The 21,633-nt window shown below is 40.1% G+C and overlaps 1 protein-coding gene across 6 annotated transcripts in view; it reads right to left on the minus strand.

Moving 5' to 3' along the window:
* Window positions 1–21,633, minus strand: part of ADAMTS9 (ADAM metallopeptidase with thrombospondin type 1 motif 9) — a 223,530-nt gene that overhangs the window by 166,539 nt on the left and 35,358 nt on the right. For all 6 annotated transcript variants that reach the window (XR_014250528.1, XR_014250529.1, XM_082412046.1 and 3 more), the window contains 6 exons: window positions 18,751–18,897; window positions 17,333–17,474; window positions 15,252–15,356; window positions 9,189–9,334; window positions 484–665; window positions 257–393 (listed from right to left, as the gene is read on the minus strand). Coding sequence is in view for 4 of the 6 variants with exons in the window: in XM_082412046.1 (XP_082268172.1) it covers window positions 257–393; window positions 484–665; window positions 9,189–9,334; window positions 15,252–15,356; window positions 17,333–17,474; window positions 18,751–18,897 (859 nt within the window). In the remaining 2 variants the exon portion in view is untranslated. The remainder of the gene's footprint in view (window positions 1–256; window positions 394–483; window positions 666–9,188; window positions 9,335–15,251; window positions 15,357–17,332; window positions 17,475–18,750; window positions 18,898–21,633) is intronic.

Here is a 21,633-nt window from a genome sequence, read left to right on the forward strand (position 1 = left end):
CTTTGCTGTACACCGGGAACTAACACAACATTGTAAATCAACTATACTTCAATAAAAAAATAAATCAAATCAAATCAAACATAAAGAAAAAAAAAGAATTAGGTGGTGCTGATGTTGGTCCGGGGGGCCCCACTTTGAGAACCACTGCCCTGGCGATAATGCACAGATACTAGCAGCTGCTATTCTATCAAGGAAGCCACACATCACAGCTTGGCAGCAAGACAACACAGTGAAGAAATCGCCATCTGGGACTCACCCGGCAAAGGCCTTGGACACAGATGTCGTTGGTGTCCTGGCCACACGGAGTTCCATCTACCACTCTGTCACGGAGCTGATAGTAGGCCGTGTTCCCCGCCACCCTGCAGAACAGCTTGCAGCGGTCCTTCATCAGAACTAGACAGGAGAAACACCATGCAATGTGACTTTTGTGCCTAGACCCCGTGCCAGCCTGCCAGCCACGAGCACGTCCCCAGATGCACTTACTTCCACTGTACTTCGGGACCCAGCGCACGTTTGGAAGCAGACCATTGATGTTGAAATGCTTTCCATCAAAGTGAGCACATTGTTCGTCTCGGAAGTCTCGCCTCTGCTTGGGACATGGCTCCGTGTTGCAGGACTTAAATTTCATCCTGCGCCCTACACAGTACTTCCCACCATTTTTTGGCCTAAGAAAAGGTAAAGAACACACATGCTGTATTATAATGTATTTCTCCCCATGACCCGATAATGTAAAGAACACACACACTATATTATAATGTATTTCTCTAATGTATTATAATGTCATGTATTACAATGCGGCTTCCTGTCTTTGAGGGAAGCAAATGTGAAGTGGTCAGTGACAGTGGCCAGAGCAAGGGCTCTGGAATCTGGGTTTGCACTCTGCCTTCAATATCATTAGGTGTATAACCTTGGGCCAGTCACTGAAAGTCCTTGAGCCTCAGCCCTTCCATTTGTAGAATGGGAAGGCACCACCTGGTAAGGCTGTTCTGAGGATAAAATGGGAGAGCATCTAACTTAAAGTCTGAACCATAAAACCTGGCATCTATTAGGCCATTCTGTGTCCTCCTTCCCCTGAACATCCACAGTCCTTCAGTTTTAAAAACACAGAAGGTCAAAGGTACAAATGAGTACTTGGAATGCTCCTGTCTACCTTCCGTATCACGGTACTTTCGTGGGCAACCATCCTAAAACTTGCACCATTCCATTTCCATTCATTTCTGTCCCTCTTCTCTCTTCCTCTCTCTCCCTGCATGACCATTGTTTTTGCTTTGTTTTACAAATAAGATGGAATAAGGTGTGCTCATATTTTGACTAACTTAACAGGAGAACCAGGAGAGAGTGTACTGGTTTCATTAACTGTTGTGTGACAACAGTATGGAGGACGCCTTGCAAAGCATCACAATGCAAATTTAATCTCAGCATGCAACCCCGTTCGTGGATTTTCCAGATGTGACCCAGAGAGTATATTAAACAACCCATCTCCCAGCAGTCAACAGCTTGCCAAGTGCATCACAGAAACGGGAAGATCACAGAATCAGAGGAAATTGGACTCACTCACAGCCCAGGGCTGCAACAGCTTGGATACCAGAGCTACTCGGATACCACAGGTACCACAGTTGAGGGCACCTCTCAAACTGAAAGATGTCTACCTTTTCTCTTTAGAATGAATCTTTCAGAGTAATTTGGACCGTAAGAAGTGTTTTTGTTTTATTTTTGGTTTTGTTTTGTTTTTTTGCTTTGTTTTGTTAAAATAGGGCTTGGGGAAGGGAAACATATCCATGACTATAAAATACAGAATGAGGTGCAGTCTAGCTGAGCCCGTGAGGCTCTAGAGTTGGATCTGGCTTCTTATCTTGGCCCTACCCTCACTGTGTGACCTTAGACAGAGTTCCTAGCCTCCCAGAGCTTCAGTTTTCCTCTTCTCTAAAATGAGTGCACACAGCAAATGCCTAAAAGTGTTAGTGACTATGATGTTACATGTCAGCACAACCCAACCTAATCCCATGCGATTCAGCAGTTTGTTTGTTTTGAGTACCAAATCTGAGCTATGACGTGTGCACCGTGAGGCAGGTCTCAGTGGTACTGCGGAGTGCCTGAGTCTCAGGAAGGGCTGCCTGGCCATGATGCTGTCATAAACATGTTCCGTCCACCAAAGATTTGTGGAGGGAGGTAAGAGCATGGGCTTTGCGGTTACAAGCTGGGCAACTTTGTGTGAGTTACCTGGTCTCCGTGAGCTTCATTCTGCACATGTAAACAGAGATGATACTGTGCACCTGAAAGCCTTGTTATAAACGAGGAGCTCAGCAAGAAGTCTCATAAGTATTCATTGTTATTATGAAGAAGACTGCATCAAGGGATGCAAAACGGCACAAAACCCAACAGTATCTATGTCTGATCATTTCCCCATTAAGCCCGTATGATTTATATCTGCCTTGTGTGCTTGACTCGCCCATATTCACTCACATCTTGCCCAAGGGGAGGGTAGCTGAGGTACTTTTGTATCAAGGGATGGAAGGTTCAGAAAAGTTAAGGACTTTGCCCAAGGTAACACAGCCAATAAAAGAACAGAGACAGGACTGGAATTCAAGCTTCCCAGGTTCTCCCACTGTGCTCTTCCTGCTTCATTCTCCAGGAACTATGGTCCAGAGTCCTGTCTTTTTCTTTTTTGGTGCCATTTAGAGATACAGCCTTGGTTTTCTGGATACCAAGTTCTTCTCTCAGTACCAAAGCACCCCAGTCTCATGCATAAAATATCCCTGATGACACACGAATAATAGATCAGGCTCATACCGCTGTAAAACCTGTTTTCCCTTCTACAAGGAAGACCCCTTCAATTTTTTCTCAAATTGAAACGATCTCTGTGGAATCTTTTTAAATGTCCCAACAAACTATAGTGGATCCATCAGATCATTTACCTGTTGCCTGGAAGTAACTCATATTTCTTTCCCTTTGAAAACAAATTTTTTTCAGTGATTTTTTTTCTTTCGGTTCTCTTATATAAGAAGTCTTTTCTGACTCTTGAAATTGATCAAGAGCAGCAGTTCCTTGGGCAGCAAAGAGTTAACATTTGCAGGTGGCTTCCTGATTCACATGGTAACAGAATCCACCTTTGCTTGCTTTGACCACTATCAAATGGCAAAGAGCATTTTGTAACTTATTTCTATAAATGACATTTTAAAAAATAAAGAACACAGAGAAAACACTCCATGTAAAAGGCAATATTGCCGAAGGTTATAGATACAGATTCTGGAAACAGGATTTGAATCCCAGCCCTGCTTCTTAACCATGGTGCAATCGTAGGTAAATCGCTCAGTGTTGCTAAGCCTCAGTTTCCCTACCCATAAAAGAAAGATGATGCTAATATCTACTTCAAGGGCTGAGTGAGGATTAATGGGTTAATAGATTCAAAGCACTTGAACAAGGCCAGCCATACAGTAAATGTTTAGCTATAACAAGGGTCTGTAAACTACAGCCTGTGGGCCAAATCTAGCCTACTACCTGTTTTTACATGGCCAGTGAGATAAGAATAGTTTTTACACTCTAAAAAAATTTAGAAATAAATAAAAAGAATATTTTGAGACACAAGAATTATATGAAATTCAAATTTCCTTGTTCATAAATAAAAGTTCTATTGGAACACAGTTACACCCACTCTATACATACTATCTACGCATGTTTTTCACTGTATCAGCAAAGTTGAATAGCAGGGACAGCCATCCTATGGTCCACAAAAACTAAAATATTTATTATCTGACCCTTTACGGAAAAAGTTTGCTGACCCCTGAGCAGTCTAGTGTACAGGGCACCATGTCACTTTGCAACTTCAGTCACTGACTGTGCACAGCCATCCTGTGTGGTAGGTAGTAGCGTCCTTGTTTCTGAACCCTTGCTTGAACTGGGTTCAGAAATGTTAAGTAGCCTGGCAAAGTCACATGCAGTTAAGTGAGACATACTGGCTGAGAGACCAAGGCACGTCTCCCTGACCCAAAGCCCACAGTCTGGCCTCTCTCCCACGCTGCCTCTCTTGAGACAGGTGTCTTTCCATTTCAAAACTGATTCTATGACTTTATTTGCTTTTTATGTAAAGGCAAATGATATTTTATGAATAAGCATAAATTTGTCCTTTAGAAATATATGGCTTTTTTAATATCCTAGACAACAGGATCTCTTCTTGATTTGCATGTCCTGTGTAATGAGGAGGGCTTTTACACAACTGAACTTACGTTTCAGCATGGAGAAATTCATGTTTTAATTTAATAATTTAGCTGGATGGAAGTTTTTTCCCCATATAGGCAAATACTGAAAATTATAGGAAATGTAGCTTTAAAAATAATATTAATCACATTTTCCAACTATTAAGATCCTTTTAAAATAATGCTTGTCAAATAGGGATGGAAAGGACTTAAGGAAATTGCTGATTAATTACTATGAAAGTAACTATATTCAGCACAGGCAAGCTGAATCATATATACAAAGAAAATTCACGATGCTGCATGGCCAAAGCTATGAAAGAATTTTTGCAAAGATCATGGTAGGTGCATTCTACTCTCAAGGAAAGCTAAACTTTGGTCTGCAAATGGGTTTGAACAGAAATCTCAACATCTATGTTTACTTACGATGAATTACAGTTAGCACAAGGAAGAAATTTCTAATGATACAACAGGCGGCCTGAGAAGGTAGTGTATTTTCTATATTTGGAGGGTTTTAAGAAGGGGTCTAATGACCGATTACGGAGAATGCTGAAAGAATATTCAAGGATTAGATGGGGTGGGCCAGGGAACCATACTAGCGATCATTAATAATTCTGCCAAATGGGGCAGTCTATGGGACTGGATATCTCTAGTCATTCATTAGTTAATGGCTCTCCCACAGCAACCAATTCTCAATATTTCAAAAGACAGATCCTTCTTGACTTATGATGGGGTTATGCCCTGTTAAACCCATTGTAATTTGAAAATATCTTAAGTCGAATATTCATTTAATGCACTTAACCTACTGAACATCCTAGCTTGGCCTAGCCTACCTTTAATATGCTCAAAACGCTCAGGTTAGCCTACAGCTGGGCAAAATCATCTAACACAAAGCTTATTTTTTATAATAAAGTATTGACTGCCTCTTATAATGTATTGAAGACTATACTGAAAGTAAAAAGCAGAAGGGGTACCTGGGTACAGAATGGTTCTAAGTGTATTAGCTGTTTACCCTCACGATCGCGTGGCTGACCGGGAGGTGCAGTGGCCACCGCTGCCCAACGTCAACAGCGCATCGTACCGCGTATCACTAGCCCGACCAAAGACCAAAATTCAAAATTTGAAGCACTCTTTCTACTGAACGAGAATTGCTTTTGCACCACCGTAAAGGAATCTTAAGTCTAACCATCATTAGGTTGGGGACCATCTGTAAATTCATCCAACTCAGCGCTCAAAAAAACTTTGCTGCCATTCTTTACAGCCAAATGAGAGATTGGTTTTCTTAGATGAAACAGACATATGTTTATTCCCTTTTATGGAAGATTTCATAAGCAGTTGCTACGTTCAAAGCCTAAATGGGAAATATTTAGTTCAGAAATCCTGTCTTTTCTCAAATCTATGAGTTTATTATTATTCTTTAATTTCAGCTATCTCCTAATTTAAAAGCAAAAGAGAAGCACGAGAAGAAGGAAATACTTTGCCCTTCCTAAAGAACTCGTGTGATTTTTTTAGTTTGATAGACTATAACAATTCTATAAACCATTTTGTTCCAGCCACCAGGAAGCTCAGAGCCAAATTTAGAGCACAAAACAACAAGTATATGAGCCAAAGGCCGGGTAATGCATCTTCTATTTCCAATGCTTTGTCTTGTTTTGGTACTCCAAGTTATGTTTTTGGTCATTCTGATTTCAAATTTTATTCTATTACATGTTTCTTATAGATCAGGTGACCACATAATTGTTTAATTCAGGACACTTTGAGAATTGAAAGGGGAGCTATCAATAACTTCTCCAGGACAATAGATGTAAACTGGGACCATCCTTACAAACCAGAACATATGCTTATCTTATATGTAGGGCATCAGTCAAAAATGGGATTAAGGGCTTCCCTGGTGGCGCAGTGGTTGAGAATCTGCCTGCCAATGTAGGGGACACGGGTTCGAGCCCTGGTCTGGGAAGATCCCACATGCCGCGGAGCAGCTGGGCCCGTGAGCCACAATTACTGAGCCTGCGCATCTGGAGCCTGTGCTCCGCAACAAGAGAGGCCGCGATAGTGAGAGGCCCGCGCACCGCGATGAGGAGTGGCCCACGCTTGCCACAACTAGAGAAAGCCCTCGCACAGAAACGAAGACCTAACACAGCCATAAATAAATAAATAAATTTAAAATATTAAAAAAAAATAAATAAATGGTACAACCATTTAAAAAAAAATTTTAGGAAAAAAAAATGGGATTAAAAAAATAAAGCATTTAAAGATAAAACATTAGGGCTCCATTCTCATGATGGTGAACCAGTTGGGACCAACAACTTTTTTGGGATATGAAATTAGAAAGAATATGCTTTCTAAAGCTTGCTCATCAAGTGTAGCATGATCCCATGCACATGGCAAGGCTGCGTCTCTTTTTTAGCTTGCATGCCTTCAAGGAAAAAAAAAAACCTAAAAATATAGCTTAAAAGTATCCAGATGCTAAATAAATACATTTTTGAATCACATGAATACAGTGAAAACATAAGAACAACCCAGTGTTCTCAATAAAGGTATACCTTGGATTCTGAAAATGGAGATCTTCATTATATTCTAAGGGCTCCGCAAACTGAGAAAAGCATTTTGCCAGCAATGGGGGCGCTGGGAGGGGCTGCATTCCCTGAAACTTCCTGAGAATCAGGACAGCAACCACTTCCACATTCTACATAATGAACCATTTGCTCTGCGAATTTCTCTGAACAAGCTCTTAAACTGATTTGGACCTGACTTTCCCTTTTCAGTGTCCCTTTCCCTTGTCTAATTGACTCCCCCAGTGCCATCATAACCTTGGTTTTAAGAGGCAGACTCTTTCCTTAGTTCACAGGGACATCCCGAAGTGCAAATAACTTGGAGGAGTTTTAATGAAATGATGTCAGTGCTGACACTCAACTAGGTGGATTGTATTATTTTAAAACCTCCCATAGCAAACAGCCAGGACAAGGACCTCTAATTGAAGTCTTTAATGATCGGTTCCTAACTTCTGAATGAGAGGATCTTTGTTTCACTTTGAAGCTCAAGATCTTTTCCTGCTGAGATCTTTACACTGGGTGATTTTCTTTGTCTGCTCCATTCCAATTATGGAGTGATTTATCTCTTTCCACTTTCCACACTACTTTTAGAATTATTCTAAGACTATTAAAAAAAACAAAAACAACCCCCCACTTCTTTTGAATGGAATATTCTTGAGTCAAAATGTTAAAAGCACCTACTGTTTGCAATATCCACACTCTCATGATAATAATAGCTTACTCTAATAATCACGATTTGGTTCAATGTAGCCACCCAAGAGTTTTTAAGTTTTAAAAGAATTCATCATATCTGCTGCTAGCTTAAAATGTTTTATTTTAAAACTTCGATAGTACAAGTAGCTAGGATATATAACTGCTTTTAACAAGCAAGTTGTGGAACAATATATATAGGATGACCCTTATTTTATATTCTGTAATATTTATTTCATATAATACATATTACATCTATAATCTCTTTTAAAAGTTTGAAATAACATACAACAAATTATTTTTTAGGGGTTATTTCTTGTGGGGGAGTATTGGGGGTAAGAATAATAATGGCAGGAAGTTTTTATATGATATACTTTTGTATCTGAATTTTTTGAAAGCATCTACTATATTTATATTATTATTTTAAAAACTAATACTAAGTATAGACGCTATGGAAAAATCTAACATGTATTAGTTTATATCCATAGCTACAGTGTTACTTTTACAGACCAGAGCCTGTGTCTTATAGCTCTTTCCTTGTCCTTAGAGATTAATATTACGTAGATATGAAATAATGTTGGACTGTGAACAAAAATAAATTAAAATAAACTGATCACCATCTGTGATTTGGACTATACAGATTATTTATTTAGACCAGGGCTTGCAACAGCAGGCTAAAGCTATGTCCTTTTTGGTATACACAATTCATATTCTCCTTATAAAAAATTGGAAGCACCCCACCCTTGGTCTGCAGTACTCTACAGTACAACCTAGTCTACTGCACAAGTCTACTTTGCTCCTCTACCTGCTTGCTTCTCTCTACAATCCAGTCTGCTATCCTTAATGTAGGCTGTTAAAAATAAATGAGTACTGCTGAGCCAAACCCTTTTACAAAATTCCAACGCAGCTGGTTCTTAAAAATGGTTGTGAGTTTGCACATCTAAAAACTCATCTGGGAAGACCTCTCGGGCTACATAGGTTCAATGGCAATAATATCATGTATTATTTTCTATCCCTTTCAACTTTATGCATCTTACATCCACACAAAATTTGATGTCATTACTTATAATGAAGATAGCAACTTTTTAAATCCACTTATAAATAGCCTCTCCCCAAACACATATCTATCATGATAAGATGTTGGGAAAGAAGCCTGTGGGCTTTATTTGAGCTTGTAAGTTTCAACAAGGTTCTACTGGTAGAGACAGTCATGGTCACACTCTGAGAATTATCCTGAAAAGCAGTTTACTTTACTTTTGATTCAAAAGTAAATCCTGACTTAGGGTTCCAGGTCCCCTGGGGTTCACTCATGCCGCCTTGGGGGTCTGTGTGCCCTTTTCAGCGTTTCAGTAGCTAACTGGAAAGGATACATTTATCTACAATCTGGAAGGAAATGTCCGATTTCTTTGTTTCCTCATGAAAATCCACTTGTTCACTTTATTAGTGTGCTATCCCAAGCTCTGGGCGGGGGCGGGGGGGCAGGCAGTGAGATATACCTGACTGTCAAAATTGTTGACCAACCAACACAAAGCATTTACCATTTAAGAAACAAAACTTTTAATAATAAAGGGTCACAGGAGAAAAATAATAATACAGAGAGATAGAGCTTAGATAACATTGGTCTGGGCAGCTCTAGATGTCTACCCAATGTCTAATTTGGAAAGAGCTCTTTACTTGCCTCCAGCTAAATTATCCCCTTTAGGAATTTTTCACCCCTGCTACCCCAATAATAAGAGTGACGAGTTCTAGGACTTACTCTGGTCTGTTGCACTCTCGAACAGCTGTTTTGATACCCCCTCCACATGTTCTTGAGCAGGTTCCAAAGTGACTCCAACTTCCCCAGGATCCATCAGTCACAGGGACCTCCATTTCTTTGGGAACACAAAATCCAAACTTGCAGTGCTGTATTTAATAAGGGGAACAGTGAGGGAGAGCTCGGTTCTTGAGATATTGTAGGACCCGCTGTCCTTTTAAATATACCACACTTGCATTGTTTTCCATGTGCTGGTTTGAAATGCTACAATTTCATCACCTACGTGAGTCATGGAAATGGTAGAGAGTTTAATCTTGGGCTTAGTGGTTTTCGGCTGTGTCTTCATTTACCACTGGCTTGAACAAAACTGGCCAATGAGTGGCTGGCTCCAGGCTGTTAGGGTAAGTCCCATGGCCAGCCTAGAAGCGCTCAATTAGTCTACTTGGAAAAATGAGGCGTGGAAATGGGCTGTCTACTGGTTGTAGACAGGGCTGAAACGAGTTATTGGATTTGCATAGTGCATCTCCATTAACAAGGCCTAGAGATGTCGTGAGTCTGGTAAAATACAATGCTTTACTGCTCCTCACAGATTTGAAAACCAATTTTAATTAAATGGGAGAGGGAAAAAAAAGCTAGTTACATGATTCCTATAAACTCACTCTAGCAGAGCACACAGGATGAGACTAAAGCAAAAATGGACACATTACAGAGAGCCCTAAACTTTATTGCTTTTTGGTTACTAATGGTTTCTGATTCTGCAGCCTAGAGCAGGAAGAAGGCCATGATGCTTAAAGCAAAACAAAGTAAAACTCCTCAGCAGGACAAGTGAGTGGAGAAGCCCATTTCAACCCTCTGCCATTGTTGGGGTGTGAGGCCCTGACACAAAGCCGAGGTCACTGAGCAATGGACAAAGGAAGAGGGGCAGCAGTGGCGGCAGGAGGGTGACGCCCTGCCGCTCACTCAGATCTCTGAAGCGGAGCTGGTGGTGGCCACTGTGATTTATCCGCAGGGAGGACCCAGGCACGGAGGTTAGAAGCAGAGTAGCCTGGAGGCCAGGCGGTGGGGGGAGCGTGTGGGGAAAGGGAACAGATAAGAGGTTGGTGAAGCCTCAGTCAATGGCCAGTCCTAGCAAAGGTCTGGCGAACAATTATTTTAAAGAGCGCAGTTAGGCTTTCTCTGTATTGCCCTGCCTTCTCCCTTGTAATTACCCTCCTGAGTATCTGAGAACACATCCCTTTTCCTGGGCTGTTTGGTTGAGGCTTAAAAGGTTCGGCATCCAGAGAATCTTGGGCAACTCTGCATCCGAGAAATGAGGGCAGAGGTGACCACACTACTCCCTGAAATCATTTTATAGTTGTCTTTACAGCGGTCTTGAACATTCCTTGGAATATATGTACATAAAATCAATGAGAGGCAGCTTGGTCTAGAGCACCACTATCCAGTAAGAATGTAACATGTGCCACATATGTAATTTAAAAAATTTTAGCAGCCACATTAAAACAAGTAAAAAGAACACTGAACATAACCTTAATATATTTTATTTAGCTCAAAATGTCTAAGACATTACTATGTCTCCATGTAATCAACATAAAATTATAAATAAGATTTTTTCCCACACTTTCTTTTTCCCGCTAGATTTTTAACACCTGGTGTGTATTTTCATTTTAGCACATTTCAGTTCAGACTGACATTTCAAATGCTCGCCAGTCATGGGTAGCTAGTAGCTGCCATATCGGACAGAGCAGGTCTTAAGGGGACAAAGCTTAGCAGGCAAACAGTCTGGTGGTGTGGGATGGCCATTCTACAAACTAACTGTGACCTCGGGTGAGTCACTGAACTCTACTTCCATAGCTGAAAAATGGGGACCTACCTGCCAAAGTTGTTTTGAGTATAACATGAGACAATGTATGGAAAGCACCTAGTACACAGCTGAGCACATAGGAGACCCAACTTGAATAAGGTTTGTAATAATAAAAGCAAATATTTACATAGCACTTAACATTTGCCAGGCATTGTTCTAAGCGCTGTGTATGTATTAACTTACTTAATCCTCACAGCATACTATGAAATAGGTACTATTATTACCCCGATTTCTACAGAAAAGAAAATGGAGGCACAGGGAGGCTGATGTCAAACATCTGGTAAGGGGCTGAGCTGATACTGAAACACAGACAATCTGGCTCCAGAGTGCATACTCTTAGCTGTGACACATGCTGTCTCTCAACTGTGAGCAAATGGGAACAACTGTTGGCATCTAAATAAAGACTGAAATTTAAAAGCAAGATTAATGAGATGGTTAGGTGAGGCTGACACTCCAATGTGTCTAACCAATATCTATTCTCTCCTTCATCCTTATTAATAGAATCTATATTTCCCTGGATTCTTGTATAGATAGGAATGGTCAAAGAGATGTCAGCAGAATTCACTGGGTCAGATTCCTGGGAAGGTCCTTTTGCCCCTTTGTTCCTTGCCCTTTGGCTTCATTCTGCCCAGGACTCAGAGTTGATGGCTGGAGCTATAGCAGCTATTTTGTGACTCTGAGGATGATGGCCATTTGCATATGATAGTAGAGCAGAAAGAAATTAGGAGCCTGGGTCTCTGATGATTTTGTAGACCTACCATAATAGCTCCATGACCTGCCTACCTCTGACTAGTTTTTTGTGTGTGTGTCAGAAAAAGAGCCAATTTGCTTACACTACTATAATTTGGTCTGACCTGAACAAAATTCCTAACTAATATACAATTGAGGTCACAGCTGATGCCCAAATTCAGCCATCAAATCTTGACGCCAGGTACACATTTTATAAATTCTACACACTAGGGAGAACATTCCTATGACTAGTCATGGACTTTCATAATGAGAATTTGTCTGTAAATACATTTTTTCCTCATGTCACTTCAGTCTTCAATCTATTGGCCGCTCTATTCTATAGACTCTACCTCCATACAAGAATAATCTTCAAAGAGACCATAGTTCTCATTAAGCATTACCATACACCAGAGCAGAATGAGGGCATAGGTTAAGCAGAGTGTTGCCATTCAGCACTGGATTCAAATGTCCTCATAGGGTCCCTTTTTTAAAAGAAAACCTAATTAAAAATTCATCTGCAAATTAAACATTTCTTACTGATATGACCACTGGCAGGGGTTCACAGGGGAGGGAGAACCTCAGAGGAAGAGGGGAAGAACCTGAGGCGACAGAGGCTGGAAATGGGGACTGTTTGGCGAGTATGTATCAAGATAATCTATTTTAGCAGGAATTGAACAAACAATAATTATATACTGGAAAAGCCATTACATCATAACAAAGCATTAGCGGCTACTGGAGCCAGAGCCGAAATATAGTCAGCCTTTCCTAAAAGTGTTCAGAACCACTTAAATGATATTTTACATAAATGCTCTTTTTGAGATTGGAAGAACGACTTGGAGGTCAGTTTTGTCCCAAGGAGGCTTAAAACATAAGAGTTTCAAATCTCAGATTTACAAACAGGGTTAAAATGAAAATGTTAATGGACTTAAGAAGAGAATGGAGAAAATAAAAGGACATGAGAGAGTCATTCATCAAAATAACATTGTGTCAGCAACCCAAGACAGATTACTGCTGAGGGAGCAGGGCAGAGAGAAGAGAAAGAAAAAAAAAGAATTAACCCAGCAGCAAAGGGATACAGAATTTGCTAGAGAAAAGGATAAGGTTTTACTGCCAATTCTATGAAAACAAAAGCGAAATGGAAAAACACAAAGAACGTCTATGCCAACATATTCACCATCTTATTTGTAAAATGCATAAATGTTCTTCTGGGGAATAAACAAATGAACATCCACATCTTTAATATAAGTTGCTAGACTTAGCTGCTTTTCTAAAACAAACTAAAAATGTACCTATCATGTTCTCCACATAGCTGCTTCTCTGAAGGTGTTCTGAATCTGCCTTTTGGAATGCCTTGATGTTTCTTGCTTTTGCTGAACAAAAGCATACAAGGGAAATGTTTTCTGAAAGATCTCCCCAATTTCCCCATTTGTCAGGTATAAGATTACCGTGCAATCTCTTATTTTCTGTTTCTGTTACAAAAACAGAAGATTAGAAAAAGACACAACAGACATCTTCCCAGGTTCTGTGCTCCACAATTGACTGGGATACCATAGTACTACATGGAGCGTGGTAGCCTATACATGACGATTTTACTAAATACAATTCATTTCATCATACAATTGAAAGCTCTACTTTGTTATGGTTTTTCCAGCAGTAACATGTGTCAGAAATAGACATAGCAGGTGGGTGCATCAGATTGACTAAGAACCATGACATAATACCAGTGATTTTTTTGAGCTCAGACAGACTCCATTTAAATATATAGTTGGCTGGCTCCAACTCAAGCCAGCTAGCCAAGTTGTCAACTAGGTACCATGTCTATTGTCATCTCCCACCAACTGAGAGCAGCTATAGGGGTCACTGTGTTTAGAAGGACTCTGAGGCCATATCTTCATTTAGGAAGAAAGAGTGAATGCTTGATGGCTGCCATGGAAACCTGAGAACCATATCCCCACTCAAACCTATGATCCTCTGGCCATCAGAACTTTGAGTAAAATGTTTTGCAAAATGTGAAAGGTTCACTCTGGCCAAGGAGATATATTTCTTCTTCAGCTCATGAAAGGTGCGGTGCAGAAACTGTTATGCCTATGTCCTTAGGCTGTTTTCTTAGGCGGCTCCTGGAGAAAGCTGTATTCTCAATTGCTAAGGTCCTAGACATCAAGAAGTGAGACCAGAGCTGATGGAGTAACCAAGCTAAATCAAGTGAAAAATCATCTTCATTATAATTTTATAAAACCACCCTAATAAAATTTAAAAAATAAGAAAACCACTCTGAGAAATGAGTGGATAAGCCACTAGTTCTCCTGTTTGACCACGGAAACTTAAAGAGCTCAGTGAGCTTGAGTTATGGCCACTCCTGTGGACCCTGCAGCCCCTTCAGACAAAGAAAGCAAAGGAGAGAACTGGGAAGGGAGTGGGTAGGGTGTGTGAGGACTCTGCCCTGAACGGGCTGAATGACCTTGGGCAAGTCACTTCTCTTTTCTGTCTGCTATCTATAAAACTGGGGAAGGGACGGTTAAGTTCCTCACCTCTGAGGACCCCATGTTTCCATGGAAACACTCTGGGGGCTACTGATTCCACAAGGTAAAGTAGAAGAACAGAAAATGAGAACAAAATATTAAAAGTGAGTAAAGTGGATAATGAGAGAAGAAAGGAAAAAACTTATGTAAGGATAACATGAGACTCAGATGATATAGTACAGGGATTACATCATAGGTGAGTGACTGAACACCATTTTTTGTATGGATTAAAAAATCAGGTTTATATCTAAAACTTTTTGTAACCAAATCCATAACATACTACCTTTTTTTTTTTTTTTTTTAGATGGACACCAGGTGCAAAAGCTTGCATTAATCATATTCCTAGTTGCTGGGACATTGTTATCATTGGGTTGTACAAGCAGCAGATTTTGTTGGGTTATTAACCAATAAGTAGGAGCCATATAACCAACTCAGAGTGTGGATTTGGATGTATCTCAGGTGACATCACAGTGCCTTAAAGGGGTCAATACAGGCTGGGAAAAGCCTTGTATCCAAGTAGTGAGCACAGTAAGTCTTCCAGTATTTCTGTAATTTTAAGACGTTCCACCAACTTAATAACGGCCTTCCACTGCCACCCCAAAAGAAAGAGAAAGAGAGAGAAAAAGAGAGAGAGAGAGAGAAAAGAAATGTTATCTCACATTAAATGTACCCATAAATTGAAAAGCATATTGGGATTTAAAAAACATTATAATGAGAAAAAATATGTCTTAAAATCGAGGCAATAATGATAGCTATGTCCCTCGTGTCAGTATTATGCTATAAGGTAAGTTTGCACAATTTTCAACAGTAAAGTTGAACCTCCTGCCTCAAAAAAGTATTATGCATGCTGAAACATGCTGCATTAACTTGTGTTCTAAACAATGGTGCCTGAGCCTACAGCCCAAATCTTGCCCATATCTGCCCCAAAACAGAAGGATGGATCAGGGCGTTACTTGCCTTTCCAGGCTCACACTCGGTCCCATCAGCCCAGGGCGTGTGCTGAGTCCGGCAGCCTTTGTGCGCTCCATCCACGTTATTGCACCAGAGCCGTCTACACTGCATCTGCGCAATTCAGTTGAATGACAATTCAGTGACAATGTGATTAGAGGATATCAAGCAAGGCAATGGCTGCTTTCAACTAATGTTTTGCCAATGATGTAGAGTGTAGGTTAGAAAGGGACTTTTTTCTTGGTATGATAAATGATAAAATTTTCCAACGGATACAGAGAGCAGCCCAGGAGACACATTTCTATGCCTGGGAGGACTTGCGGATGTGTCAAAGGGGAACTACTGTGCAACAGAAACATACAAGATGTCATCTGGTCCTAGTAACATCTCCCCATATTACAGATAAGGAAACTGAGGCTGGCAAAGAGTAAAGTATCACACTGGAAATATGTGATGTGAGTTTAGGTTTGCAATGAGCTGTGATTGGAGAGTGGGTTTTGAGTTATGTTGTGATTAGAGTTAACGCTTGGATTGATGCTAAAACTGGTGTTTTTTCCTACTAAGCCATATATTACCATGATCATATTATGACTCTTTTCTAGGGCTTTCAGGGGTTGTCAGAGGAAAGAAGGGACAAAATATCATGAAATATTTCAGATATACAAAAAGTATGAACAATAACATAATGGATACCCATGTGTACACCACCCAAACAAAGAAAGAAGACTTGACTTCACAGGCCCAGCTGAATGCCATGCACACTCATTCTCAATCCCAATCCCTTCCCCTTCTTCCCACAGGTAACCACCGTCCTAATGATGCTCACCATTTCATCATTCCCATTGCTTTTACTACAAATGTATAAATATCTATCAATAATACACAGCACTTCAGCTTTAAACAAACAATGCTGTCCGATATTTCAGAATATATGGATACATCCTACAACTTCCTGTTTTCCCCCTCTACACACTATGTTTTTTGAGTTATCCAAGGTGACATATTTAGCTCTATTTCAGGCATAGTTTTTAAAGATAATTTTTCCCCTGATGATGAAAATAAACAATATTCAGAGTAGAAAAATTCAGAAGCTACTATTTTTTAACAGAAAAAAAGCTTTAAATGATCCAGTCTTTCCTGAAGCTTTTTTCCCCCTTTTACATTGAGAACATACTCTGTAAAATAATTGTTTATCCTGTTATTTTAATTTAAAACTACAGCTAGAGCATGTTCCCTTATAGAGTTACTTTTCAATTTTTGTATAATATTTCATTAAATGGAGATACTATAGTTTGCTTAACCTTTCCATTCTTGGACATGTGCATTACTCCTCATGTTTACTATCATGAGTAACAGAGAAACGAATATAATCATAGATACATTTTACAGAAAATTTTTTGTTATTTCCATGGAATCACTGTACCTGCCAATTTACCATGCTATCTCTCAACCACTCCCAGCAAAATAAACAAACAAATACCCAAAAGAATAGAATGGGGCATCCCAGAGAAGCACACTTCTGCTGATATGCCTCCTGATAACCACTGGATCAAATCACTGGTCCAAATGTCCATGACACATACATCAAAGCATCACACACTTGCCAGCTGAGCTACCACCAGAAATAGTTTCAAGCCCCAGGTGGTCATAGGACACAGCTTCGACAAGCTAAAACAGGGAAACGGGTCTGTCTCATGAATTACTGAATCTAGAAGAGCGCCTATAATAAAAGTCATCTGGACAAGGCAGTGGGAAGAAAAGGAGACAAGGAGAGAAAAGGGCTGAGCTCTGTCATTACGAGCTCTGTAACCTTGTCCCCTCTGAGCCTCCCTTACCACTTATAAGATGAAAATGGTAATAGCATCTCCCTTTTGGGCTGAGACTGAAATGAAAAAGTGCAGGTAAGGCCCACATGCAACACCGAGCACTATTACTGTTTATCCCCATCATCATTATTACTATTATCATTAATAGTCAATGGACCACTCAATGAGTAGTTTATGTTAAGAGTGAGAATCCAATGGAAAACTATGAATAAAAAAAAGTCCAGAATCCATTTATGGGGGTAGAAACGGCCCCCAGATACTTACCATATATGGACACACCTGAGAACCTGGTCCAAAAATCAATTCACATTGTTTATTCACGTTGTAAAGGAGGCCTGGCAGTTGGAGAGGCAAAGGATAGGGTCTGGATTCAGGTTCGTTAAGCAGACACTCGCCGTAACCAGTGCTGTGGAAAGCAGAAAAACAAAGATGGTGAGGGCAGTGGATAAGATATGACTGTCAAAGGCTCCAGATGACAGTGAAGGCCATTCTGTCATTTTAATGGTACAGAAGATGGTTCCTTTTTTGTATTTGTTTTATTCATTTCATCCAAACTTGAGTCCAGAAGCTGAAGTTCTATTTTTGGTGCATACTTGTTTGTGGAACCACCGGCTGTGCATACAACATAACCAGAAGGAAATATGTACCTGTTCCAGAATTTACCACCTTTCGGGGCAATTACCTATTTATTTTTTGACGTCTTCTCCAATAGAGTAAAGTGTCTTAGGGGTAAAAATAGTGCCTTTTTCACCCAAGCATGGGGCCCTGTCCATAACAACAAGTGTTTAGTAAATATTTGCTGATTTGCTTAGCGTTACAATAAGAAACACTTTAGATCATCTGGTTAAAAAAACCACACACACTCACACACACACACACACACACACACACACACACACACACACACACAAAACCCCCAGCAACCTGCCAGTTCTTCCATGTTTCTGCAAACACCTCTTCTGGAAAATTCACACCCGGTGAGTTCTGATTAACAAAACCCCCTCTTCCCTGTGGCTGGGGAAATATACACCCAGTGACCTTGGGACAATCACTTAACCTTTTGTACATCTGGGAGAGACGAGCAATAAATCTGTGACACAAGGATATTGTATAATGTAACTGGATCCTTGAGCAGCCTGGTGGGAAGCTTAAAAAAAAAAAACAAGAAAAGAGAGAAGGAGAAAGAGTCAAGAAGATAGAGAAAGAGAGAGACAGAGAATGTTCTCGATTCAACAATATGGAGGTCTGTGCAATTTTCATCCACCCATGTAACGTTCTTTGGGGGCGTCTCACTTCCCCACCCCTTTCCAACACCAAATTACTAAGTTAGAAGCACATAAATATTTGTGGCCTTCCTTCATCATGCCATCATCTGCATGGTCCCTTCCCCAAGACCTGCACAGATTTCACAGCTTTACCAAGAATGAAGCAACACTGACATATTCTCTTTAAGATCCCAACCTTTTTCTTGAGCTCAGTCTGTAATCTTCTAAATTCTGGTGAGGACATGAACTACACAGATGTCAGAGAGTATTTTTCTTTTCCCTCCTCCCAGGAATGTCAACAAAAATAACAACTCAAAAGGAATGCTGGACTCTACATTTTCTTTCCCACAATTAGTTCACTGCATGGAGGCCAGATATTAGCATGAAGGCTGTGCTCAAAGAAAGTTCAACTCTTACTCTAAAAATTCAGTGATGTATTTTCGACTACACTTTGACCACATCCAGGGGTTGGTGTAGAAGTTCAGTGTTGGGGCCATGACATGCTGGGGGCTCTTGACTCCTTCTTCTTTGCACTTATTGTTGTCATCATGAGGCATGTTGAACCTAAGGCCAAGGAGACAATGATATATAAAAGTCAATAAACACTAAGGGATAGAGTTGTTATAATTGCATTGAGAATGCATCTTAGAGAAAAAATTCAACTGACTACTGCATTATGGATAAGAACCTGAGTCCTGGTGAGCAGAACAAAACTTACTAGAGAATTAAAGGTAGGGAGTAGAATAAAACATACTTCTGACCCAACTGAATACAAAGTGCCTTTTTAAAAAAAATTTATTTATTTATGGCTGTGTTGGGTCTTCGTGTCTGTGCGAGGGCTTTCTCTAGTTGCAGCAAGCGGGGGCCACTCTTCATCGCGGTGCGCGGGCCTCTCACTATCGCGGCCTCTCTTGTTGCGGAGCACAGGCTCCAGACGCGCAGGCTCAGTAATTGTGGCTCACGGGCCCAGTTGCTCCGCGGCATGTGGGATCTCCCCAGACCAGGGCTCGAACCCGTGTCCCTTGCATTGGCAGGCAGACTCTCAACCACTGCGCCACCAGGGAAGCCCCAAAGTGTCTTTAATGTAAAAAAAAAAAAAACAAAAAACTGAATTGGGCCACTATTTGGTTTAGCTGTACTTTTGGAATTGCAGAGGCTCTGCATATGCTGTAGTTGGTGCTAGAATACAGTAGTTGGAATTCCTAATAAGCTGTTGAAGGCCAATTTATAGAGTCAAGAACTTGGCAGGTTATGATAACACTGCACACTGCACATAAAGAGTCAGTCAACTGTCAAAAGTTGAAGTCAAAAGCTTCCTAATGAGAAGCTCAGGGTGGGGCTTGGCATCTCTTCTTCTTTGAGTCAGGTTGACAGATGCTAAAACCCTGCAAGTATACCGTTACAGAGGTACGCAAAGTTCGTGCACAATAAAATCCATTAAGAAAAACTGCAAGCATGGAAACGAGAGGCACGCCAATTTAGTTGGCTTAACTCAGAGATGGCAAATAGTTTCATGCTTCATGCCAATTACAATTGATTGGTACCAGCTTCCTGAAAATCTGGGCACAAAAGTATTCTTAAACTAATCCAGGTTCTGCCTGAGAAAAGGCTGTGATGGAGTGCCAACATCCTCTTGGGTCTGGGAGGGAACTCGGCAGCGGCATTAACACATATTTGCCATTCTTGGCTTAGAGAGAGGAAGTGGGGAAAAAAATGACAGGAAGCATTTCTCAATCCAGAAACATCAGTTCTATGACCCACATGCCTTTCTCAGTAAGATAATTATCCATTGGGTAACAAGCTCACAGGGGCTGTCCTCTGGATGACTATTCCAAATCACAAAATTGATGTATGTGATTAATTTGGCATTTAGGGAGGAATTCCCTTCACTAGTTCACCTTGAGTTACAAAAACAAGGGAGTCAGAAAGAAGTATGTAGACTTGCTTCATATAAAAATAAAAGCTGGAATAAAAGTCTGTGAAGTCCATACCAGTAATTTCTCATGTTTGATTTCCTTTTTCTTTTAAAAATTTGGCCCCCTCAATAATTGCCAGATGGGAAATGTAAGACTGGAAAACTCCAACTGTCTTGGTTGAGCTTAATAGTAATAAATGCTTAAGAGTCTATTTTCTTAAAGGAATGACTGCCCAGGTTTCCAAATCCCAGCTGCAGAGTCAGTGTAATATCTCCATCAACAAACCTAATACAAGCAAAGTTTTCAAATCTTCCTTGTTTGTTTCTCTCTGGTGCAAAGGAGCTAGTGTTTATTCCCCACCCCACCATGACTTGATAAAATCCAGTTTATTTCACCATGTAAACAGAAAACTTTTTTTTTCATTCAAATTTTAGGCATCTTTGCTCATAGCAGGGGTGGTATAACAACTATTCATTGAGCACTTACTAAAAAATAATTACCAAGACTTTTTTAGCATTCACAATGCTCCAGCTGGTGTGTTAAATGCATTCGATGCTTTATTTCATTTAATTTTATTTAATTTTACTTGATTTCATTTAATTTAAAATTATTTTTTTATTAATTTTATTTGACCCAATGAATAGTGTGCTATTACTATCCACATTTTACAGAAAAGGAAACTGAGTTGTAGAGAGGTGTAACTATCAATATTTGATCAAGGTCACATGGTTACTAAGGGAGCTGGGATTGGAGTCTACTTCGGACTGATTCTAAAACCTCCTGTTTTGAAATACATACAAACTACATTCTCTCCTATGAGGCAAGTTGCAGAAGATTTGTCAGAAACACTGTGTAAGGATTTCTCTATTCAGCAGAGACTCAATTACCTCCCGAATTCTTCCTGACTCTTAGATTCTGGGTGTCTATGAAGCTGGTACGAGAAGCCAGGAGCTATTTGTGAACATACAATGACGCTCAACAAATATAAGGTCAGTTGCTTTTTCCTCCCAACAGCTCTTGGGTTTTATATTATCAGAGAGTCATGACTGTAACAACTTAACATTTAATTTTGAAAAAGTTGATTAGAAAATCTGCTACAGAGTACGGTAGCAAATTTTTTTAAAAAAGGATTTTTACTTTTCTTAAAATATGAACAAAGCTAACTCAAAGAGACAAGGCGCCAAAAGAAAAATAATTCATTAACAGGCTAGCAATATACTTTCTGTTTAAGCCACAACTCATATCATTCACCAATTATTTCATTTCTTGTTTCCTGACACTTTTGAGATGAGGGGTATATGTATTGTTTCCATGTTATAGGAAGGGAAACAGCATATATTTTCCTCAAGTCAAAGGGAATGTTAGAACAATTCCATCCAGAACT

Source organism: Balaenoptera physalus, assembly GCF_965194825.1.
Source record: "Balaenoptera physalus genome assembly, chromosome: 11".
NCBI classification, from domain to species: Eukaryota; Metazoa; Chordata; class Mammalia; order Artiodactyla; family Balaenopteridae; genus Balaenoptera; species Balaenoptera physalus.